Source organism: Ceratina calcarata, unplaced genomic scaffold, assembly GCF_001652005.2.
Source record: "Ceratina calcarata isolate Rehan_Ccalc_2016 unplaced genomic scaffold, ASM165200v1 scaffold350.2, whole genome shotgun sequence".
NCBI lineage: Eukaryota > Metazoa > Arthropoda > Insecta > Hymenoptera > Apidae > Ceratina > Ceratina calcarata.
The window spans coordinates 863,763-889,361 of NW_017157935.1; the positions used below are offsets into that span (position 1 = coordinate 863,763).

Below are 25,599 nucleotides of genomic sequence, written 5' to 3' on the forward strand. Positions count from 1 at the left end.
CGCAACTTGTACAAAAACTAACTTTATATTACGTACAAATACATGTATCTTTGTATTTGAAATAAATTTTAACACACTTGTAAGCTTGTTTCCTATCATTACCGAGATTCTTTTTGTACTCTTAAATACACGCATTGCATGAATCCACGTTGAGACAATATATTTTTTAAATATATTAATGTGAATTATGAATGGCTTTATATTGCAATACATATTTACAATCAGGAATTAATGCATTTGTGGTAAAAGAACTGCTTTGGAATCTCATTGGAATCATCAGCAGACATTTGTACGTAAGTAAACACCTTGCCCCTGCAGTAATTACAACAATTTTCCTTAGAGGGATGAGAATTATTAAAATGTTTCGCTATGGCAGTAGGATTTGCAGGAATGTAAATATCACAGATATCGCAGTATACTTGTGATGATCGAAATCTCGAGTGTACGGAGTCAGTTACGACTCGATCGCGATTTGAATTTGATGCCTCGTTTTCCGATGACATTTTGATGTCTGCAATTGTTAAAATAACAATAGATAAGTGCTATGCTTACGTTTGTATCCTAAAACGGTCACAGTAATCCGTTTTCGATTTTATATTATAACCTACAAATTAGGTACTCACATGAGATTCTCTCCAATCTGATAAGATTTCGTATTTAAGACATTTAATTGCAACTGTCAAATGCGACGAAACGTTCGCATGATTTATAGTCACTTCTTATCTTTTTTATTGATAATTTATTTCCAAACAGTGCATTCCACATTATAAAAAGCTTTTGTCCATACTCACACTTACAGAATGGCACTATGATTAATGACAGAATAGATCTATGCTTAATCAATTAAATTCTGATTCATTCTATTTTATTACTAAATAAAAGACTAATGTCCTTTGTTTGATAATTAAGGTCAGGTATACTTAAATAAAAAAACAAATATAATTGAAAATGATAGGTAGAGTGTATTTCCTTACAGTAAAGTCACTTAAGTAATATAGTTTAACATAATCATTTATATTGGCTTAATTTTGAAATGTAGTCCTATAAGAGAGAAGACTAAGCATTTCAAATCTTGTACAAGATAATAGAAGCATCTCAATCCTTCTGGATCTCGTGACTGATTCACATCTAACAATGAACCAGTTTTTGAAGTAGTAAACGATATATGTTCGTCACCAATAACAATCTCTAATTCTTGACGTCCAACACGATCTGGTTGTGGCCACAAGGAGTCATCTTCTTGCATTATTTCGGAGTCTTGAATAATCCTCTTCAGCTCCTCCATCACACATTGGTGCACATATGCTTCCTTTCGAATCATTGTGTCATTCTTGTAATTCGAGTTATTTGCATATCGTAATTTACCATCGGGCCTGAACTCAAATTCTAGAAATTCGTGACCGAATTTCCCTTTGTGTCCTACGTAGTAACGTATATAAAAGTCAGTCGACATAATTGCACACCAACTAGTTTATCTGCAAAAGTAACAGGTTATGTTTTAAAATACCAAATATCAGATGAATTAGAAAAGTTATTTTATATCTAAATATCAGAATTCTATTACCTCCTTATCTTAATTAGTTAGTATACAATAGAATCCAAATAGTGAAACAATGTACTGTTATTCAACAAATATAGTTTCCGTCAATAAATTGAATGGATGCCGAAGGACGCTACAAATACTTTGTGTCGCGTAGTACCAGTACCAGTATGAATTGGTATGAATGACGACGACAGCGTATCCGTAGATGGATAACAGAGCATTGACAGTGTTGGGCACTCCGTGGGATTTTTAGAGCGCGCGCACTACAAGAAAAAAAGGAAAACTACAAAAACTTTTAATACGTTTTCTAGTCATAATTTTGAGAAAAATATAATAGTAGTGCCCCTTTTTTCTTGTAATGCTTGCGCCCCAAAAATCTCACGAAGTGTCCAACCTGGACACTCGATGATAAAATCAATCTAAGAATATTTTTCTTATTAGTCATATGATTTTGTCTATTTTTGCCCGCTCAATTTATTCAAACCAGTTCAAACTAACTATAATATATATTATTCATGATGCAAGAATCTTTTCAATGAAAACACGACATAACAGTACGGATATGTTCGTGCGTCACAGACGCCGAGAACCATATCTTAACAGCGTATGATGACGTGTCTACATTTCACTACGTGGATGTTGCCGATGGTGCATCGTTGACACGTCGTTTTAAACTGTGCTTCATACTGCCAGTAAACGTGTAGATTAAACAACAGACGGAGTTTACTTTTCCACGCGGAACCATACTAAGTGAATCTTGACTTTCAGTATTCCTTTATATGCAATTGAATAGAAACACGTAAAACAGTGAAAGAAATTCAAATCGTTGGTTTACACCAAATTATAAACTGTGGAACAAATTTTTCTCGACCATTTCATACTTATTAGCAACCTGTGTCAAGAGAAGAAGTAACAAACAATGGTAACTTTTTTGTTAGTATAAGATCTTTTTGTGTAGAAATAAATAATGATTATTTAATTTATCTTTTTAAGCCTGCTGCACCTAGTTCGACTTCAGTTGGGGCTGCTGGACGATCGCCCAGTAAGGCGATAGCACCCAGAGCAGGTGGTGGTGTTACTGTTAGACAAAGGAAAACCACAGTAGCTACTGCAACTAGGAACAGAAATACAGGAGCTGGCTCTGATGGTATGTGGAGGTTCTACACTGACGAATCCCCTGGCATCAAAGTGTAAGTACCTCAAAGTATAGAAAAGAAAAACATGTGCAAAGTCAGTTTGCAAAGAATTTTGTATTATTTTTACAGAGGACCAGTACCTGTACTCGTTATGTCTCTCCTGTTCATCGCATCTGTCTTTATGCTTCACATCTGGGGCAAATATACCAGATCTTAAGATAAAAAATAGACATAATAACAGGAATTCAAGGAACGGGAGAAGACTGTGCAGTTCAATTAGCAAGGAAACCTAAGTTAAGGATACTCAAAGTGAAAGACCGACTTGCTATGCTTGTAACATCGTTTTCTTCTGGAATCGAAGCACTGTATACCATAAGACATTACATTTCCATAAGATGGATCTCTGCGATCTTTTTATCGAAAAGCGGGACCAAAATTTGACCCGCTCATCATCAACTACGTTATTATAATCATTTACTTTCACTGAAACGAATTTTGTAACATTTATAATGAACATACGACGGACTTAATCATATGCACGCGTGAACGCGTGATCAAGATAAGATATTCTGGTTATCGTTTGTAAAGTTACTATTATGATAATATAATATGTACGATATTAAAATAAATTATTAATCGAATTGAGGGAAACAGCCAATAGCGATTCATCCTTTTGACCTTGCAAACAGCCTGAAAAGAAGTCGGGATCCGTGTGAGACGAGCGTCTCTAAAGGACATCTGATAAAAATGCTCATTGTCTTTGGGAATACAATGCGAAAATGTAGTGTGCCGTACCTTGTTCTATTTAACTGGAAACTCATTCGCGCTCGCGTGTACATATTGATTCCATGCTGAATGGGCGCGGATTGCAGCGCTCTACGAAAAGGAAGTAATCGCGATAAATCAGTCACGCGAATACAGAAAGACAGTACTATTATCTTTTCATCCCAGAATGAATCAATGAGAAAGCTCTTTTATGGAGACATTATGTAAAATTATAAAATATAATAAATATGATAAATACATAATTATAAAAATAATTAATTAAAGGCAAATATAAAAAAATTCAAGTAAAAGTGGACTAAAAATTCACTGTCGTGTAATCGGAACATTTTCAATGTAATTTTAAATACAAAAACTCGACTGGCAAGTTCTCCGTCTTCCTAATACGCACCCTAATGGACACACCCTATTCGTTATGTCCATTTTTATTTTTTTATATTTTACATGCGTTTCTTGAGTGAAAGTATTAAATCGATCTAAAATAGAGTTTCTAATAACGAAGTTCATTACAATAAGTCGTAATGTCAGACAACGAACGCGAATCAGTAAACCCCGATAGGTCGACACCATGGAGTACCGACCAGAGGGAGAGGGTTGTTTGCAGCGAGAAAGGGATCGAGCTAGAGTAGAAGAGGAGCGTCGGATGCGCCCGCGGCTCGACTCATAGCACGTGATCATGGGTTTCTCGTTTTAGACTCGACATTGAATCCACTCGTAGTCCTGCCGCTGCCTGTCGCCGCGGGTGGAAGCAAGCCTACCCGTTTCTGCCAGTTACTACGATGAAGTTCCCTTCCGTCGAGGTAATCGTTTATTGTTTCCTCTTGCACGGGCACACTTTGTTTTCGATTCCGTTCTCTCCACCTTCAGTCGGAATTTTGGCCTCCCCGTCGTAACGAATCGTATCCCGGCCTTGGCAAATTCTCGCGCTCCCTTTTCGGGCTGGCAGTGATATGTGTAATCAACATTCATCTTCTTAACGTGCGACGGTCGACTAGACAATGACGTTTTTCACAGGAATTAATTACGTTTTTGTGAATGGCGTCGGCTCGTTTTACGTTTTCACATAAAAATACAGTGAAAGATATTTTGGTAATTGAAACTTCAGAAATGTGCATCGCTGATGAAACGTGCACTTCAATAGATAATTAATACGCTACAGGATTTTGTGTCTTTCTTTTCGCATTGAAAGGATTTTTATTTCGAGATTAGAGATTGAATCGCGAGTGTACGATGCGAAAGTTTCGAATTAAGGAACGGTAAGTATATGCACCGAGGAGATATTAGTATTACTAATCTCTCCTCGCTCCTACGTGTAACGATGTTTCGTTTCTTCTCGCGTTTATTTATGACAGAGAAATTCTAGTGCACGGAACAAAAGTGGTTGTTTATAAGTTTGGAACGTCTGCAATAAAAGAAATTGTAGTTTTTATGATCTCTTTTATGATACTGCATTGCGACGGTCTACATCGCGAAAGCACTTCTTCGAATGAAAATAATTGAAATCTACCGTTAAAGCCTGAAGAATCTGCAATAATAAGAATACTAACTCTGAATAATATTATCTTACGTACAAGAGCATTCAATTTTTATTTAAATTTCCGAAATAGAGATACTTGCTTTTATTTTTTTGTTTTCGAATTTGCTTCAAATCTTGTTTTTTTTAATTAAAATAATTGAATGGTAAAATGATATTGTTAATACTCAATATTCTTTAAATATTACATAAACATCCATATCGTGCTGAACAATGTGCACGATCCTATATAATCGATAAATGAAAAATAGCCAGGTGTTATAAGGCTTCAAGGTTTCTTATATAAGAAACCAAATAGAATCTCAAAAATACCGTATATCCGACTGACTTCTATATAAACCAATGTCTGACTAATGCCATGGCCATACTACTAGCCATCGTACAGTTAGAGTCACACCTGCGCATAATTGTTTCGTAATTGTGTAATATTACGCAGTGTAGTCTTGGACCAAGTTATTTGGAGCCACAATATTAACGGCTAATTAATTTCCAATAAAATATTTAAAAATTACGCGAATAGATTATCATTGACCGATTAAAGTATTATTTCCTACGAGCACGGTGAAAATGATTTTTACTCCTCGTGTCAAGGAGTGACGCGAAAGCTTCATTAACGATTCCAGATTCGAAAATAGTTCATTGAGCGCGGGGGTGGGCAATCAACGAGGATCAATGGCGGTCGATGTTTTGGACGAGGACCACTTCGCGGTGAGCGCGATCGTCACCATCGGCATGCAAATCATCTTCTTCACGATCGCTGCGACCTTCCAACTGGACAAGCTGACGGATTTCGCCGGCGGCACGAACTTCATCATCCTCGCTCTCCTCACTTTCTTTCTCGGCCAAGTGGGCAAGGTACTCTAATTATAAAACCGCTTCCCCTTGTACGCGTACGAATTACACGCGTAGACTCCTACGAGCGTTATTCATGTAACATATAATTGGTAACACGCACGTCGGCAAAACTGCGAATTCCAATCGCTATAGTTTATTTTCATAAAACCGTTTATTTTTTCAGAGGCCTATAACTGGCCAACGATAACGTTATTAAAAGTTCATTCAGATGCTTGTCTTGTGGTTTTAATCTCGTTGTTACGTATATACGTATTGTATAACATTTGTATGTCGTATTTTCTATTGCAGCCGTATGACAGTAGGCAATTAATGGTTACCATATTCGTTTGCTTATGGGGCTTTCGTCTCTCTGCGTATTTACTGTATCGCATCCTTAAAATTGGTCGCGATAAGAGATTTGAAGATCGTCGTAGCAACATAATCCGTTTTGCTGTGTTTTGGACATTTCAGGTAATCGGACGGAAAAATAAATTGCAACTCGTTCTCTATAGCAATTTTCAATTGATTATATCATCTTTAGGCTGTTTGGGTTTACGTGGTCAGTTTACCGGTGATCATTATCAACTCGCCGCGACACAAAATACCACCGGCTCCTAAAACGATGACGCCTCTGGATAGTACCGGCACCGGTCTATTCGTGACTGGTTTGTTAGCCGAAACTTATGCCGACTTACAAAAATTTTCATTCAAGCAGGATCCTGTGAACAATGGCAAATGGTGCAACGATGGTACATTTGATAAACTAATCTCTATTGACCTTGACTTAGATCTGAGAAATTTCGTTCGTTTCGTAAATTACAGGTTTATGGCGGCTTTCGAGGCATCCAAACTATTTCGGAGAAATAGTGGTGTGGTGGGGCATATTCGTGATATCATTGAACGTAATTGAAGGCTTCGAATGGATCGCTATAGCTTCCCCGATCTTCACCACACTCATTATTCTATTCTTATCCGGGATGCCTCTGTTGGAAAAAGCCGCCGATGAGAGATATCGCGAGTAAGTATTCATTCGCGTCGCTTACAGCCGCTTCACTTGTTATAATTAAGGATTATCTTCGAACTTCCTCTAAATTCCTTACAAAGAATCATAGAATTATTTTTCTTTCCTCAAACAGCAATGCCGAGTATCGTTATTATAAACAGTCCACGTCGCCGCTGATACCAATGCCGCCGTCCTTCTATGTCGAGGTTCCGCGCTTCCTGAAATTCCTCTTCTGCTGCGAGTTCCCGCTTTACGATTCATTAGACGTGAAACCACGTGCAGCTGTCACTGAATCAACGTCGATAAGCCTCGCAGCGTCCACGTAGCTATAACCACACGCCGGGCAAACGAATCCCAAGTCCGGCGTGCAATCATCCACGGCTAATACAGCCTTATAAAACGGTTGTTTTGGCTGTTTGCATTTAACCGTTCGTACGGTTCATTTGAGTTGTGCGACTCGATTGGAAGTCCTCATGATCTCGGCTCTTGTTAGCAAACAAATGAACTCGATCGAACAATAAATCGCAAATGTGGAAGTAACGTGTTATGATATCTTGAATGGAGGAAGTCGTTTATTTTAAGAATTTTTAAGGACTCTCCAAGAAAAATGCATAATTACACTACCTCGAACATGATCGATTTCGAAATCGAGATCATCATGATACTTAGACTGTAATACAAATGGAAAACATATAGTTTGCTAAACTTTCTTCCTTTTCGTAAAACACAGTTGATTTATGATTGTACGAGTGCGTAATTTTTTTACAAGGATTTTGCAGGTACAATTTGTTTGCGAACGGAAGTAATTAGAACAGAATTGTGGAGAGTATTTTTAGATCAGTAGGGACCATACGTTAACAATATTAAATGCGCTTACATCTATTTTTACACGTCTAGGAATTTATTGGCTTTTAAAAGAGTGACTTGCTTAGGTTGCTTAGCAAGTTCTTATTTTCAAAGTTTATTAGTCTAAAACTAGAGACGTTATTTTTCTTTTAAGTATTCTTTCGAGAAGAGTTAATGACAAACATTATGTCCGAACGAGTTAATCATGCATAGATGATAAAAGAAAATCGTTATATAGTTATCGTCAAATTAAAAAAATATAAGAGGCTGAATAATTCTACATAAGTTGATCATAGCATTAAATTATAGCAATACTATACATATCTCAGTGCCGAGTAGAAGATCGTAAAAGCTATAATTATTAAAGAAAAAGTATTATTTAGCTGTATTCTTTTACAAAAAATCGTCACGAAGCTATAAGTGTTGTTAAATTTTTATCACGAAATTAAACTTGTCACAGCACGTTGCTAATTATCTACGTACACGCACTTACAAAAAAAAAGAATACAGCTAGAGGTGAACAATTTACGCCAAATTAGAAGTATTATATCGCTAACGATCGTTCAGACATTGTACGACTTGTACATTGTTATATAAATCTCCAGATTTTAGATAATAAAGGAAAAATGGTAATCAACCATGCCTTTATTCTACGTCTACGTCTTTCAATGTTATCTTCTTCGTTTCATGGCACGTAAATGATCTGTATGTACCTATTAGTACCTAAATGAACTAGCACTAAACAAAATATCTTCGATGTAATCACTCCACTTTTTTTAATAAAGTATTACTATAATGTTGTATGCGAACTCAAAAATTATATCGAGTTCATCAGAAGGAATTATCAATCTTACAACTTATAAATAATGACGAATGTACACATCTGTTGATCTTCAAAAATTGTTAATGAAGAATTAAAATGAAAATGTAATCACAAATGTTAAAAATAAAAGTTTCAATGACAAGAATATGTATAAGTCTAAATTATTGGGAATAATCTAATATCATTTTTTAGAAGTAGCTAACGAAGACGACTGTAAACAAAGGTGATGTATGCTAATATAGAAATATTTCGCTTACTATTCATTGTCGGGTTCAATTAATAAAGTTCAGTGAAAATTTCGTAAAGATCACATTATATTTATAAACACATTTTATTTGTTCGTATGTATATCGTTAATAAATGGTGATATAATAATGACAATGAAATGCATAGCGCCGAGCATAAAACGAGCAGTCATATTATAATTATTATTAATATTCTTCTTATAATAATCTTACTGTACTGGATGTGTGCCTACCTACTGTGCTTGCAACGTTTCGTGGTCATGTCCAAGTGTCCTTATTATTTCTCTCTTCCTCTCTATCTCTTTCTCTCTTCCTCCATCATCTCATTCTCCATTTCCATTCGCGTCACTAATCATTTTCATTATTTATTACTTTTACCTGTACTCGTAATAATCTATAATTCATTAATTAATTAATAATAATAATAATGTAACCACGGATGTAAACGTATGCGTTGTCCTAAGGTATAAACAGCTTCCACACACTAATTTTTTTACTTATCTGTTTTTCTCCTTTTATTCTTTATGTAATCGTAATCGTCGGTTAATTATAGTAAGCTACTTAAATATTAATTATATTAATTTTGTGTCTTCTGGAATTATTTTTCCGGCCGATGCTTTTTTGTTAAAGACGGCCTCGTACAAAAGAAACATTCAATTCCCGTTCGATATAACATTGTACATCAAAATTTCTGTACGTGTATGCAATGTTTGTTGCGTGTAACGTGTATCTCGTGTACGTATGCGTGTAACTGTGTATGATTGTGTTTCTTTCTCCATTTCGATGCGTGAAAGACACTTTTTCGTATTTTTGTTTTTTTTTCATGCTTTTACTTCGTTATGTAAAATTTTTCTCACACATCCGAAGAAAAACGTCATTTAATAAAGTTGAACTAACACACGGGGCAGCACAGCGTTTCGTTCGTTTTTCTTTTTCTTTTATCTGCTATTCTCTCTCGAGGCGCCGAAAGGAAATCCGGAGAGAAGATGATCGACGCGTTGTTCGTCGACGTTTCCAGGTTTCCTTTCGTAATTCCTGTTTTCTATTCGTTAGAATTTCACTTCGTTTATCTCGACGAAAGAAAAAGAAGAAACAAGGACGACACGGCGCCAACGTCCATCCCCGACGAGCGCCGTTCGCTCGGATCGCATCCGCGTGTATACAATACAAATATATCCCTAATAATATACAAATCATCGTAAATATCATTTATCGTCAATCCGTAATCGCAGATGATTCTTCGTTCGTCGATATCGACATTGTCAATGGATTATAAAAAGTTGTCGACCGATTCGAATCGGTCAAAGGGTGAATCGTACAAAGAAATCCAAAAATAGTAGTCTACAAAGTTCACGATACACCACGGATTAAAAACACCACTCATCTTCCTGATACGCTCGAATATTCAATATCCAGCTAATCTATTTTCTCCGTGAAAAACGATTAATCAAGAATCGCTCGAGTACTTGACCGCATCAGAAGAGAGTGTTGTATGGCGATTCGATTAGAATCTGATTGTAAATGGGGAATGAAAAATTGCATTTCTAGAAGTACAAGCGTAACTAAATAGCACGATCAAACGAAGATCACGATGTGATATACGGGCACGTTGCTGGGAACGCTAGGTACTTAACTCATTTTGCACAGTAAGAGCCAATGGTGAAAAGAAGCGACCGCAAGACGCCATTCTCCCTGAATCAGTGTCAGGGGCGTTCTCGTATCATCGTGTACACATCGCAACCATAAGTGACCTCTCGGTTCTACGCGAATTTAAAAACTGGCTCTTCGCGTCACGTTTTATTCGCACGATGGACGTACGATGCGTTTCGGTTTGGCCACTGGTTCGATCGGAGAAGATTTCTCAGACACCTGTATGCGTCAGGTTATTGCATTCGATATATTGCAAACCTACGATAAATCTAATGACTTATGAGATAGCCCCGTTTCGTTACTATTTAATTATTCTTATTTCCCTTTGATCTATCCGACGTCTTCCTTATCGTATTAATGTTTCGCGGGGAGAAAAAGGGCCCTGGGTCGGATTGCGATAATAGAAGTTTGTAATATCTCGATTCGATCCGGGTGTGCTGGGATATCGTCGATGATAAATGGCGTAACGTGTTACGAACGTATATAAACGAAGTATTTAACATTATGAGTCTATTAATATCTATACGTATAAGTAGAGAGCTCTAAACCTGTAACCCCCTCCCCCGTTTACCATCATTTTTCTTGCACTCGAATCTTTCTCTTTCGCGCACACGTCGACCCTTATTTTTGATGCTCTCGACACCCCTTTCTCTCACGCAACATTCACGCAACATTCATGCAAACGCATTCGCATAAGCACGCACACGATCTTACACCTGTCCCTTCTCTCCCCCATTTCAACCTCTTCTATGTTCGTCTCTCTCACCAGATCACACCCTCGATTTTCTTCAGTTTTATATCTTCTCTTCCCCTCTTTTTTTAACGGCTTTACTTTTTGCTTCGTGTCCTCTCTACACAGCTTATTTCCCTTCCTTCTCCTTTTCTTTGTTCTCATCGACCTCCTTGTCTTTCTCTAACTCTTTCTCCTCCTTGTCCGCCTTCTCCTTGTCGCCCTCTTTTTCCTCTTTCGACTCCTTCGATTCCTTCGCGTCCTCCTTGCCCTCCTTCTCCTCCGGCTTCTCCGGCTTCGGCAGATGCGTGTTCATTTCAAGTGTAGAGCAGATCTCGTCCCAATCCGGGAAGCATCGCTCCTTCATACGCGAGCAGTGTCCAACCAGATTCGGACAGTTTTCCTGCATGTAGTCCCGAAGGCTGAACTGCGTGTCCTTGTCGATGTACAGGATCTGAGCTAGGTGCGCGAACGACACAACGTCCAACTGTTTTACAAATGGGAATAAAAATCGTTAATGCTCGCACGATTTCTGATAAGTTAAAACATTTACGAATCGTAGTATAGATTTTAACATCTGTATCGATCTGTAAGTGAATATGTGATATATAAAACTAACCGCAGTCGGTTCATCTCCGAAGAAGAAGGGCTTGTCGGCAAGCACGTCAGACAGAACTTTGAGATCCGCGCAACCGAACTGGTACGCCTCTTCTGGCGTATGCACACCCATTCCTTGTGCCTTCACTTTCTTTGCACCCTGAAACAAATATTATACACATTACAATCTACATAACATAACTATACATTTTTTGCTTTATACTTCAACAACAGCATTTTATATAATGATAGAGAAGTAATGTTAAGTAGTTTTCAGTAAAAGACTATAACGAGAGGAAATCAAAACTCACCTTGCGGCCGAACGTGAGCTTGAAGAAGAAGTTAAGGATACCGTTGGGGACGCGTGTGCCGAGCACGTGCTGCAGATTCACCTTGTAACCCTTCAGAACCTGATCCAAATTCTTGGTACGCCAGAACGTGACCACCCAAACGAGGTGGTTCTCGATCATCGATATCATTGCGTGGGAAACGCTTCGTTGCTCGGACGTGAGGCTCACGTCAAGGTCCTTACCGAATTTCTGGCACAGTTCGCGCAGGATGATCGTGCTGTCCGCGATCTCCTCGCCGTTCAATTCGACAAACGGCAACGCACCTTTCTTCGAGCGGAATTTCATCTTATGATCCACATTCTGTAATGGAGCAAACGAAACAAAGTATAAGCATCTTGAACTATGTTCTTATTAACAGATATAAATTGTAATTTCGTTCTAAAGTTAATTCGAAGAAGAGTAAGTTTTGCATTTACATTTCGTTTACGCCAATGCAAAAGCTGTTTCGCTCAGTCTGGACGACTGTTCACAATGTTCGAAAGCGTACACACGCGCGTGGGATCGGAAGCCCTTACGATACAAATGCTGGATTCGCTGGGGGAAAAGGAAGAAAAAAGTAAAGGAGCACCAAGGGGCTTCGATGGCGTCACGGATGAGGCGCCCGCTTCTTGCGCAGTTGGTTGACTCGATAAAACAAGAAACGCGAAAACAGTGAAAGACATATAAAAAGTCTTCGAGTCAGCCAAGATTGATTAACGTAAAAACACAAACTTGTTCTAATTACCATGTAAAGATATATATTGGAGGTCTCATATTAGACGGTAGCTTAACAAAGTGTGAACGCGTGCATCGAACGTATAAAGTACGAACAGATGCACCTGCATCGCATGCTCTATTTATACGCATCGGTGCCACACACGGAGTACATCATAAGTCAATAAGATATCCGGTGTCCTTTGCAGGTGGATCATGTTGCAAAGTAGTATTGATAACGCATACACGGCTGCCAAGATTTCTATACGTGCAGCGTGTCGAAACGTCGAATGATTCTGGCGAAGTTTGAACAGTTTCGCGAAGAGTCCATTGTAAGCGGAACGTGAAATCGTATGAGCTCGTCGCGAATTATTCGATTACGATTGGTAACAATGGATGTCGGTAGGAGGTGAAAATTAATATGGTCCACTTTCTTGGAATACAATGACTTCATAATTTAAAAAAAAAAAAAAAAAAACACGCTATCAATGAGAATGTAACATCTGTATCGGCGAGATTTCACCTGTGCATGCAGGAAACTTTCTAGCTGGCCATCTGTTAGCGCATTTTATTATAAACGAACAGCGACCTAGAATAATCCTGTGAAATCTCTCGATTTGTTCCATTCTTTTAAATAAGATTGGTACAAAATGACAAGCGATACAATGATTCGCACGCTTTATTAGAAACTCTTCACAGTATAATCTCGTGATAAAACTCGGTGTTATATTAAGTATAATATCTAACATCTAGGAGTTTATGCTTTTAGCAAGATTACACCTAATGTATTAAAATATACAAAACATCAAATGTGAGTAGGATATCGCAATAATTAAATGATAAAATAAATTATTTCTTAATGACATTTTATAAATGTTTCATTTTATATAAGAATCTATTGATATCTCGTGGTTCCAATCAAATTGGTCAATTAATCAAGGAACACGTGGAAAGTAGATTATTCATACGCAGGAGGACAGAACCTTTCAAGTATATCACAATTTAGATAAAAGCCGACGCTGTAACAAGAGCCTTGCACTTCGGTCTATGCTCTCTCCTAGCCAAGATTACTACTTTTAATATGAAATCCTCTGATTCCGTATTCCCGCGAGGACTTAACAAAGAAAATCGCTCATTTCAGAAGATGTTCGTCGTTTTGATTGCGGATTGACAAATGGAATAAGGTCGCGGGTGTTCGCGTTCTATAGAAATCACCTGAATTAACTGTACAATAACGCGCGAAGAGACCGGAGCATCAAGTCCGGTCCCACGAAAAGGGGAACAACGTCGCGATATATACGTGGGAAATACCTCTTCGGAAAGAGCTCATCATCGTCGGCAATCAGCGGGTGCATGCGGCTGTGCCGTCATCGGAAATAAACGAAAGTAAGTCGGATAACAAGACCTACGGTACAGAGAAACGTTCTTTTAAGACGATAAGTACACCGTATATTTCATGCATTCGTAGAAAATACAGAAAATCCGCTCAGCATTCAAGAACATGTATAACATCAAATAATGATATTAGCGTTTTTGAAGATCAAAAGAAATTCCTATTTAGATTGCATTTTCTAAATTGACATTACGAATGTTTTATTTTTTATACAAATCTACAGTCTAATGGTATCTCGTCTATTTTCGATTATGCAAAGAAATGTGATGTTTAACAATTTGCTGTGTACGTTCAAGAAAGTTCAATCAACGAGTGATTTACAAAATTGTACATCGATGTGCTACCTCAAGTAAATATTTGTTGATAATTGAACGATGACTCGTCAAATGAATAGTGTCAAAGAAAGTCGAATCAATGGAATTACTGTCGATGAAACGATTTCAAGGTAAACTCTCCTATACGAGCCAATTGTGCCCAATCTAAGACGAAGTTATCGTTAATGTACGATATAGCCAAAGACTTCAATCACTGTATCAGAGTGAGTGACGGTAGAGACGATGAAAACGACGTTCATCGAGATCAACGGAGGAAGTGCGTTGGTTTTTACATTGCGACGGTGATGAGCAGTGAGGGTAAGTGACAAGAGCGAGAGTGAAATCATTCTTTAAACGTGTTTACCCTCTAGTTTCAAAGACGGTGAATCACGGATTCTCATCTCGTTATTTAATCGCGTCATTTTCGTACTTTCGAGCACATCGTGTCTACTTGAACTCTGATCATCTTATCATTTTCGATTTCCGATTATTTTCTCGAATACATAAAACCTGGACAATCTGGTAAATAAAGTTAAACGATGCGATAAAGGAGTCGGTTAAATAAAGAGAAGGGACATAAATCGTTCTGAGTTTACGAAAGAAAGTGAAAATACCGCGTGCACAAAAATTCCCCGTTTTTACCAGAATATTTATTGCACGTGTACGAAGAGAAACGCAAAAAAGTAAGCGAGGAAGGGAAAGACAAACAATCGACGGGGAGAGTAAACCGTGGAAAGTGAGAGGGGCTTAAACTGGAGGGCCCAAAAAAAGAAACGACGAAACGCACGTGTGCGACGGTGACGGTGAGCTGGAAAGCTAAGGGGATACGGAGGAAGATATACCCTGTCCGCTGGAATATTATTGGAAACGGACATTCAACGCTGGACATTGAACTCCGGCCGGTGCGTTTGAAACAAACGTTCTGTGTCCACCGTCCAAGGGAAAAAGAATAAATCGGCAAACAGCAGCGGTCGAAGCCGTATCCGAACAACGGGGCGACGACTTGATCAGAAAGCGAGAAAATCCGATATGCATACGCTGATACTCGTACATGACTTTGACACTTCGGTGTAACAGTCAACGAAGCATTGCTCACTTTTGTTACTAGATCATAGATTTTTATGCAAAATAGAGTGATTAGAGAACGAAATTTAGATACGCTTTGCTTTCACTCATTAAATATATCATGCACTTTGCTTCTAATATTTTCCATGTTCTCCCACAATTATATTTCTTATAAACGCAAATGAACCTACAGTCTATTTATCAAAAATAGCCTCTGATACGTTGTTGCGATATCAATTCTGCAAATTAGTGATTATGAAATCTGCATGCTAAACGAGGTAGGAATATGTATACTAAGTGGGGTGAAGATTCTTGCGTTAAGCGAGCCTCGAAGGATTTAAATCGTAGACGTTGGTGTAAAATCGATGGACACGGTCGGTGGTGATTAATTCGCGGGCCCACGGCCTCGGAGACGGCGGTCGATGCGCAGCGACCGGCTCAATGATCGTTAAAAACGTCCGCGGTGCACTGAAAAACGCATAATGACCACGGAAGGATAGAAAGAGGGCGAGAACCGCCACAGCGGTGGAATATCGCGCGGAGAAGCGTGTATCAATTTCGAGAGATGAAAAGTCGAGCAGAGAAGGGAAGCTAGCGTGGATGTACATACGTATGTATGTATGCAGGCAGTAGGTGGAGTAGAAATTACCGCGGGGCAGCTGCCCTCCGTTTTTTCGCGGTTCCAGTTCCGAGTCTGGATAAGCGTTACGTTGGTACGCGCATGCTCCTCCTGTGTGCACGTTTGCGTGCATATCGAGGGGAGCAACGGGTTCGAGGGGGGGTAAAATGGGTGTCGGTACCGAGATCGAAGCAAAGCGATTTTCTTCAGACATGGAATCTACCTATATCTAAGTAAGAAGAAATTCAATTAAACAATGCCATTTATCATATTAAATGTAGGACTAATGTAGACTGTTGTCACTGAATAGTGTATGATCGATCGATGGCAAGCGTTATGAATAAATTGTATGAAAGGATAAGGGAAGCAAGAGATAGACTTCGATCGAGGAAGGGAATGAATTTAGGAAGGTACCCAACCCGAGGGAAAACACTGGGAAAATTAAAACAGCGACGTGGAATACGAGCACACTGGAGATGCAAAGTGATAGGGAAGATAGGTGTGTATCTACGCAATAGGAGAAATAAGAGATCGAAAGGGAGAAAAAGAGGTGGCGAGGAGGAACGAGAATGTAAAAGAGAAGCCAGAGAGGGAATCAGGGAGTGGTACAACACGGTGAACCATCGCATCGCGGAGAGGGAATGCGCGTGGGGTTCGCGAGAGAGAGGACGAAAAAGGAGGAAGAGCGGGAATAAGACAAAGTGGAGTAACAAGGGAGGGGAATGGATGAAGGAGAAGGATGAACGAAGGGTGGATAGGTGGGTGGAAGGGAGAGAAGAAGCAAGCCGAAGCCGGAGGACGATGAACTCTGTCGGGTAGGCAGCTTCCGTCGCCTGGCAACGTCCTCCTCCCTTTTCCTCCTCCACCTCCTCCTCACCCTGAGGCACCAGGCCGTTATGCCGTGGTATCGTACGTAGCCAGCCCCCGTCACGGACGTGGTAGTCATGTCATCGTCTTCGTCGGTGACGATCATGGTAGTCGTTGCCGTATTTTCGTGTGGTAGTCGTGCGCTCCCGCGTATTGATCGTACGCGGGATGCTGGTTGCTGGCTGCTCCAGCGCCAACTAACTACACCAAGGTCCGATCCCTCTCTCACTCTCTCTTTCTCTTTTAGCTTCCTGCTCGACTTACTCGGTCTCGCTACCGTAATTGGTTCAAGAAACGAAAGTTGGATTGTTTCCCGAGTAATTTGTAATAGCGCACGAGAAATTAGTTCAAATTTTGCATAACGCACTCCGGACAGTCTTTAACCATGCATTTCACATGCGCCACATGTGCGCGAAACATGGCATCGAACCAACGACCCGACCACCGTGAACTTCTCTCCCCGTGAAACGTCGAACGGCTAATTATATCACGATATGTCCTAAAATAACTGATCTCAATCATCGGCATGCTGTGTATCCATCGTAATCTAAACTAACACTGGAACAGCTGATTAAACTAAAGGAAGCTGCTTCCGTGGTATTCAGAAAAATTCACATTCCAACCGACTTTATAAAAAAAATAATTCATCAATTTCTATGATGATGTTGAATAATGCACGAGTTGCAAATTTTTATGAAACACACAGCTCGCTGTTGGATAAATGCTGAAGAAAGGCAAGCACACAAAAATTATGTGCATTTGCAACACCTGAATGCAGGGAATTGTAGAGAAAATATCGGCATCGTGTGCATCAATGGCATTTCGGCTGATGGAAATATGCCGGCGAGGAGATGAATGATTTGCAGCACGTGAAAATAGTTTCACTAGACAAGGCTAGCCAGTGTGTCGGTCGCTGCCAAGGAAGAGCCGATCGGCCGAAAACGAAAGCAAGCGTGGGCTGCGACTGCCAAGTCCAACGAACCTACTGCTGTCACTTGCCAATACCGGTGTTCGTACACAACGTTGTCTTCAACATGCAGTTTGCTTAATCCCAGAGCTTTACATTCACTAACCGTGTACAATGCATGTAAACGACTTACTTCACTTAACACTTGTAAGCGTACATTGATTCTCACAGCTATAAAAGCAATTTTCACTGGAAATATCAAACCGATATGTATTCGTTTATTAATTAATAATAATCTTGGATAGGAATTCGAGATTGTAGATAGCTGAAACTATGAACGCAGCTTAATACCGAAACCAGTAAATTTAGCCTTAACCATGAAATTGGCCCGAAAATTGTCGCCGGTATTTATGGGACCGCTGATCGTTCAACGGCCACGATGATTCAGGCGACACTCTTGAATGAAATCCCCTTCAACCCCCGAGAGTCGGTTTCGAGGTTGCGCAACTTAGGGGAACATTGAGGACAATTCTAATCGGGCGCGGAACGTCCATTCGAAATTATTATTTGATGCAAAGGGATGAGTCACGTACATGACTCACGGGGGAGTAAAAGCTGCACGGTGTGTAATTCATGCATGAGCACCGTTCGAACTAAGTTCACAGAATGTCTTAGAATAATTTATAACCACTACTATGGTTACTTGAACAATGTGGTAACAATGGGAAATGATATATTATCATATCTTGTCAAAGATTGCTGATTTTCTAATGAATGACTTCAATATTTCTTATACACACTAATTACTCTAGACTGTAGATTTGATTTATAGAAAAATAAAAACGCTGCATGTGACATATAAAAATATCAAACGTGAACATAATGAAAGAACAAGTGTCTCTCTGAAATGCATTTTTATAATGACAAAAATTCGCGGTCTACTAATTACGCACTTGAGCCCAATTACAATTCGAATGGTACAACGAACAGTTTCAGAATGCTATAAAAATGTTGCACGGTACTTTAGGTCGTACGCATATAACTTGTTTTACTGCTTCTGCATTGTAACTTGCTCAACCATTTACGAGTAAGTTTTCAGAAAGGAGAAAACGCGAAATTGCCAAGCGTATCTGATGATCTTGCCCATCGACTTTCGCGAGGAATACGAAGCGGAAAGGGTGTATTTTTTGCGTATCGCGCGTACAATGAACAATTTGTTGCGTAAAATGGCCGTAACCCGGTCACTTTGATGCGCTTCGACCTTCCGGAGACCGCCCCTATAATATACCAACACCACACTCCACCGTTTAATAGAGAGAGGACCGAAAGTGATCTCCGTTCTCGTGTTTAACCCGTGGACACCAGGCCTGGTCGTCTATCTAACCGTTAACAAATGACCCCATCGCTCGATTACATCCACGGCTAGGGAAGGGAAGGCGAACCAGGGGAGGGGAAGAAAGAGAGGCATCGAAAGAGTAACAGAGACTTTCTGTACGTGACAGAATCGTGTACTCCATAAATATTCTTAATGGGCGCCCCGTCGCGATGCTCAGAAGCTGTAAAACGAGTGGTCCTTTATTCCGTATGTGGTTCTTCACCGACGATTAACTCCGCGGTATTAGCAGGCTGAAAACGATACAAGAAGAAGCTTGTCGACGCTATCTGCTATACGACTATCCGTTTCAATAAAAATACTTTAATCCCATCGCCAAGATTTCGCCGATTAATTCCATTTAGAATTATTCCAACATCCAATCTGCATTTATTAAGCGTGTAATGCTCGTTGTGAATTAGAATTTATAAAAGATTCTGAACGAAAGCCTCCAAGTCGCATACGTGCCAATTATTAATTCCGACAGGACGGCAGAAGGAAATCCCATGTAATATGTGACTCGATGTGGGATGCAACGGGCTCCGCATAACTTACGACGAATCTGAAAAGCTTATGAACATAAATTACTCGAAGGAAGATTACGCTCACTGCGACGCTTAATCTTTTGTTCTCATTGACTGTCTGTCCCCCCTGCCAAGAAATTCCGACCTACAATCATACGGTTTTAACCGAGATGGTTCTGCTCGTGAAACTTTATACTATTCTCTACGCACTTCTCTATTTCAGCGATGACATCGAAATCTATTTCTTTTATTGTACGATTAAGCTTTTCGTTTCTCTTTATATTTCACTCTCTACGTATTAAGATATTCATTTATGGAACACGCTGATGGATTACAAATTGTATAATGATTGAGTTGTCGCGTGTTCAAGTTACACGCGATAAAATGCATTCTTAAATACGTTTGGGTGGATGTAACATACCGTAGAAGGTGGAAGTTAGTATTTAAGATTGCAAGAGCGGCGGCGTGGTGAATGCTAATTACAACTCTGCCATTCAGGCAACCTTTTTAAAGGATTCTCGTAATTTCCTACTTCCACCGGTCAAAGCTGTTTATCGTTCGTTAAGTAGGCGTTTTGGCATGAACGCGGATGAGGATCTTCATTATGCCGCGTATTCGCATTCATCATAATTACCGCTGCAATCTTCCGTCGGCAATAGTATCCTTTTAATCCTCTTAATTATTTGAACTAAGGTCAATGTGGGTCAAGTAAAAAATTGTACGGGGCTCGAATGATACCATTTTACAAATCTGGATTTATGAATGCAGTCAGAGATTTAATTCCATTATGTCGGTTAATCGTCGTAATTCGTTATGTTACTGCATGAATAAAATGATTTATACTGCTGCAATTAACCGCGATTAAGGTGAATGCAATTTGTATGTGAACGTAAATAACTAGAGCAAAAAAATTAGTCAGCATTGATGGCAAATTTACGTGAACCTTACTGTATCAATAAATTTTATCAGTTTAAAGCTACTAAATTAAACTAAGTGTGTAATCAGTCTCAAATGTTTAAAATATGTGTCACCATTCTAATAAATAAGTAACACGTCCAAAGAAGTGTTTTACGCGTTGGCAAACTGACGTGAGTCAGTGCACGTATACGCAACAGATAGAACGCGTGGAAACGATAAAAAAATCCAGTCGGCCAGGAGACACCGGTCGTGAAGCGGAGACCGAGTGTGGAACTCGGTGGAGAGGTCGGTGGCCGGCCTACCTCAACGATCGACACTCGACGCCGCACATGTCGGCCACCGGTTCAACACGTGCGTGTCCAGATAGTTCACCTTGTTCACCGCGTTTCCGCGTCAACGTTTTCCCGGCGACGTTTCACGGGCTACCGCTTCCTAGACATAGTCTCAAACGGTGTTGCACAAATACTTAGTTCCTCAAGTTTAAATTTCCTGATCGAAAATCATTCATTATGTTATGTATAGAAATGAAAATGAAATAGCTTAGTGCACAACGACTCTACAATTTAATTGAATTGTATTAATAAATTTATTTGCCCGATTTGAATATTATGCAATTTTATACTTGAAATTTCATTATGAAAGTAATAATAAAGTAAAACATCAAAATAATAATAATAATATAAGAAACATGGAAAAGTAGAAAAGTTGAGGTTGAGATCAGTCAGGAAAGTAAAGAGAGAATAAGGAATAACGCAGTTTTCTCCTAATAGTTCCAACCCCCTTGTGGAAAATATCCACCTTGGAGCTGAACTCATTACTCGTTCTGCACGCTCTTATGATAGGGTTTTGATTCCCATACTTGCAGGAAATACGAGAGAAACGTAATGAAAACAGTGAAATATTGACTATTTATAATAGTTCTAGCATAATCAATAAATTGCGGATTTTATGTATTTCTAGCAAATTGAAATATGTAAAGGACGTTACATCATATATATAGACAAAAACGGTATTCCATGACGAAGTAACTTTTCACTATTGACATAGTTAATTCAATGACAAACACTTCAAATCTATCTAACAAAGAAGACTCCTACTCATCTTGATCTGTTCCTACCTACTCATCCTATTCCAAGTATTTCCAAGTATTAAACTCTATAGGTTTTATTTTGCATAAAGTACCCAAATAATAAGCCTGGGAATATATAAAACTAATAAATGATTGCACCAAGAATAGGAACTGCTACGTTTAAAGGAAACATTTCATACGCATCAACATAATAAATTATGTATGAATAATTTTACGAGCATTTGTTCCTGGACGTAGATACGTATAAATTATCTAAACTCAATTATAATCGAACGCTATTTTAAACGGCGGAAAGAAAATTCCAGCCAATCGAACAGATAAGAATACTCCTCGTTTTCCCATCGCACACGGAATTATCTGAAAGTAACCGCTTTTATGGTCACGTCCCGATAGATCCGCGTCGCGTCTCGTCTATCGAACAATGAACTTCCTTCATTGCCGCGTGAGACATCTTATGAAATGTTCGAAGATAATTCTCCCTTGATATCCGGACAATGGAAGAGACTCGAAGGAACCGACTTCTCTCAATGCAATTACGGCATCGCGTATTCTTGATAAGAGCCACCGTAAAACTCATAGGAGACGCTAAATATTCTTCTCATTTTTACAACAGAAGTGATTTATGATTATACTCTTGATTTTATACATGAGAAACCTTGCATTCGATTCATGAAAATGTGCAAAATACAAAAATTCAAAATCTATTTATAACAGAATTATGAAATCTGACACAATTTACGAAACGATGAAGGGATAACAAATGCGATGAACATAAAATTCTCAATGTTTCGCAACAATTTCCATAAGTCCAGTTCGAATCATTTCTCCGGCATATCGCCGGCACACGTTGCACGCGATCGAACCGCTGACCCGTTTCTAGATAAGACTCGAATATAATTTTACACACAGTGGTGAAACGTATACACAGTGGCGGGACGTGGCTAAGGAAAAGCGAAGTGAAAAGGAGGAGGATCAAAGAGAAAAGCGAAGATTAATGCACGCGAATCTGTATGGCTACATTACGCTGCTTGCTGTTACTATCCAACTCTTCTTCGTCTTCTCTACACTGTTTGAAACGGTGCAATGAACCCACGCGACGAAACGAATTTCTCGCGGTCGAGAAATGTTCCAGAGAGAAGAGAGCAAGGGAGAGCCAGTTTGTCCGCGTGGAGTCTTTCGAGCGTTCCAACGCGATAAGATAAGCAGTAATGAGGTTCAATTGGAAGATTAATTAATTAAGACCCGCGGCAAAGAGGATAAATTGGGTACATTGCGGTGGTATGTCGGCATGATGCTCGTGTATTTGTACAGCGAGCCTGACCACCATAAGACTTAGCTGTAACTGGAAAGGAATGAGGGAACAAAGTTTGAAAATAAAAAGTCCATTTTACGATTATACCGATTTGATTAGGTCGACGCATATGAAATCCCTCTATCAGATACATTTCTTGTAAAACATGTATCTCATTCAACTAGTTATACTAATTACATTAAAATATTTCTAAATGATTAAATAATTTCATCATTCTAAATGTATTGATCAGTGATGAGTGAATGTTTCAAGTATTAGGTATATTAGTTAACATAATCATCTGGTTCATACATTATGTCATCTGCAATTTGGTTTAGAAGAATCGAAACTTTATTTTATATGAGTAAATTCTACGAATGGATATTCCACTGTTTATTACGAGGAAACAAATACTTTATCGATGCCAGTGTATGCAAATTGAATGGGGTCATGTCAAGAATCCTAAGAGAAGAAATGTCGAGGAACAAATAGAAAACTGTGTGTGTCTACATGGAAGTGGGCTAAAAATATTGTACGTAGGAGAAAACGGGAAAGAATTACGGGCGACGAAGAATTTATGCAGCAGATGCGGAGGTCGGTATTAATAATGGAGAATGATTAAGAAAGAAATATCCACGAGGGGCCCCAGTGATACATCGCGTGGAAACCTGTGGGCCCCGTGCATATGCTCGCATCATTGTAATCCAATTAAAGGGTAATTTAATTATGGGCGGGGTCCGATTATAGCAGCCGCTGTGTATAACGGTACCGTTCAATTTCCCTCGCCGCTCCGAGTTATGTAATTCCATTAAAGTTAATTTACGCATCGGCATCGCGATCTATGATACGGATGGATGCGTCGGCCTAGGTTAGAAGTCGATCAAAGAATTTCTGAACGAGATTCAACGTACGTTAATGATCACTCCCGATCGGAGTCGGGTTTTCAAGAGGTGAAGAACCTCGTATAAATAGCGTATCGATCGCGATAAGGAGGAAGCGCAGGGAAAAATAGCGCAACGAAAACAATAATAACGTCTTCGATCAAAGATAAAATTACATTGACCAGACGGGGTAACAATGGGCTATCCTGTCAGGCATTTCAATTACCATGAGCTCCTCCTTCCTCAATGTGAACAGGTATACTATTATATGTTTTTATTTTTCAGTCCGCTCCTATAATTTAGCTCGTGGTTCTTAATAAATTTTCAAACGTCTCAGAAATTATATGGTGCAAGTAGAATTTAAGAAGTCATCGTACGTTTCATTGATTGAAGGTGAGCGGTACGGAGAACGGTGAGGACGGATGCTCGAGATCCGTCGGATGCTATTCACGCGATTCCGGTGTGGCGAGGGTGTCAAAGGTTAAATGACCCTGCATTCCCGAAACGAGCGTCATCACGAATGGAACCATCTTAAATTATCCGATAATGTGGGATCGTCGCGTAGAAAGGAAAAAAGAATGGAAGAGAGGGGAACGGATGGGTTTTCGAGCACGTCGATTGGTCGGTCCCTAATCAACGTCTTCTTCTGGAATAAAATGACGACTTATGCTCTTCTTACTTCTCTTTAACCTCGCTTATTATCCTCTTTCTTAACTGTTACAGGATGTTCCATTAGTCTCAGATCAGACATACTTAAATAGAATATTACTGAATTAAATCTGATATTAGAAATGATGAGTTTCATTAATTAATTAATTAACATAATCAATAAAGTCCTCGTACAAATTATATATTTTAATACTCGAAGGCAAAAGACGTCGAAAGACGTGAGCGCTTATTTTTTTACTTTCCACGTCAATAAGCTATCATGTCCATGTGTTTGTTCAGTTCTTATACAAGAGATACGCGCAATCAGCAAGTTGACAGTTTGCCGGAGCTATTTTAAGAAGCTACTACCCCCGCATTCGTTCCAGCGACTTTATTTCTGCCGCGATATAATCAGGATGCAACGCCCGGACTCCATCCACGTCAGTCTATCGTTTTCCATCCTCCTCATAACGACTAGGGGGCTTTATTTATTCGCAGGATATTTAAATGAAATTGAGACGAAATAACTATGAAATGCGTGAAATGGGAATATAAGTAAGACATGCTGTCATATTTCACGTTACATTTCTGTAAGCTACTATCTTCTTAGTGATTTAATAATAACAACATATATGAGTGCACACAGCATAGGATGCCAATAAAAAATTCTGTACACTGATGATAACATTACAACATTTACAAATCCTGTTCATGTACTCGAAACATATAATCTACATGAACACTTAATCAGAGACAATTCTACCAGGAAAACCAGCGAAGGACGAATTGATGAAAATAAATCAATAGCTACCATAGCCACATCAAACATGTACGAGGTTTCATGGGAAATGTAATAAAAAAAGAACGTGAAGAAAATGGAAGAAATTATGGTTTAAGAATGTATAGGCTATACATATACTTAAACAATGCTGGCATGTTGAAT

The 25,599-nt window shown here is 39.1% G+C and overlaps 4 protein-coding genes across 5 annotated transcripts in view; 2 read left to right on the forward strand and 2 right to left on the reverse strand.

Annotated features, from left to right (window-relative positions):
* Window positions 1-939: 939 nt before the first annotated feature.
* Window positions 940-1,776, reverse strand: mago (mago, exon junction complex subunit). Its single transcript, XM_018025123.2, has 2 exons — window positions 1,565-1,776; window positions 940-1,475 (listed from the first exon to the last, which is right to left on the reverse strand). The coding sequence occupies exon 2, from the start codon at window positions 1,451-1,453 to the stop codon at window positions 1,013-1,015; it is 441 nt and encodes a 146-aa protein (XP_017880612.1). The 5' UTR covers window positions 1,454-1,475; window positions 1,565-1,776; the 3' UTR covers window positions 940-1,012.
* A 154-nt stretch (window positions 1,777-1,930) lies between these two features.
* Sec61beta (Sec61 translocon subunit beta) lies at window positions 1,931-3,337 on the forward strand. Its single transcript, XM_018025124.2, has 3 exons — window positions 1,931-2,465; window positions 2,537-2,733; window positions 2,809-3,337. Exons 1-3 carry the CDS (start codon window positions 2,463-2,465, stop codon window positions 2,894-2,896), a joined length of 288 nt encoding a protein of 95 aa, XP_017880613.1. The 5' UTR covers window positions 1,931-2,462; the 3' UTR covers window positions 2,897-3,337.
* A 644-nt stretch (window positions 3,338-3,981) lies between these two features.
* On the forward strand, window positions 3,982-8,647 carry LOC108625264 (uncharacterized). Of its 2 annotated transcripts, none has more exons than XM_018025118.2 (6): window positions 3,982-4,262; window positions 5,620-5,851; window positions 6,140-6,301; window positions 6,372-6,579; window positions 6,653-6,848; window positions 6,967-8,647. In XM_018025118.2, the coding sequence occupies exons 2-6, from the start codon at window positions 5,669-5,671 to the stop codon at window positions 7,157-7,159; spliced, it is 942 nt and encodes a 313-aa protein (XP_017880607.1). In that variant the 5' UTR covers window positions 3,982-4,262; window positions 5,620-5,668; the 3' UTR covers window positions 7,160-8,647. The 2 variants fall into 2 exon arrangements, with proteins under 2 accessions (XP_017880607.1, XP_017880606.1); XM_018025117.2 differs by lacking the exon at window positions 3,982-4,262 and adding an exon at window positions 4,275-4,718.
* Window positions 8,648-8,798: 151 nt separating this feature from the next.
* The window catches only part of fax (failed axon connections), a 30,500-nt gene continuing 13,699 nt past the window's right edge, over window positions 8,799-25,599 (reverse strand). The window contains exons 2-4 of the mRNA XM_018025115.2: window positions 12,036-12,374; window positions 11,747-11,884; window positions 8,799-11,614 (exon numbers count right to left, since the gene is read on the reverse strand). Coding sequence (XP_017880604.1) covers window positions 11,258-11,614; window positions 11,747-11,884; window positions 12,036-12,374 — 834 coding nt within the window. The 3' untranslated portion in view covers window positions 8,799-11,257. The remainder of the gene's footprint in view (window positions 11,615-11,746; window positions 11,885-12,035; window positions 12,375-25,599) is intronic.

Bases quoted from the DNA above. Each gene is read 5' to 3' on its own strand.
- LOC108625264 (XM_018025117.2), top strand. From the start codon at position 4,693: ATGCGAAAGTTTCGAATTAAGGAACG. The intron at 5,852-6,139 runs GTACTCTAATTA...TTTCTATTGCAG, and splicing joins TTCTCGGCCAAGTGGGCAAG to CCGTATGACAGTAGGCAATT. The intron at 6,580-6,652 runs GTACATTTGATA...CGTAAATTACAG, and splicing joins TGGCAAATGGTGCAACGATG to GTTTATGGCGGCTTTCGAGG.
- mago (XM_018025123.2), bottom strand. From the start codon at position 1,453: ATGTCGACTGACTTTTATATACGTTACTACGTAGGACACAAAGGGAAA.
- Sec61beta (XM_018025124.2), top strand. The intron at 2,734-2,808 runs GTAAGTACCTCA...TTATTTTTACAG, and splicing joins GAATCCCCTGGCATCAAAGT to AGGACCAGTACCTGTACTCG.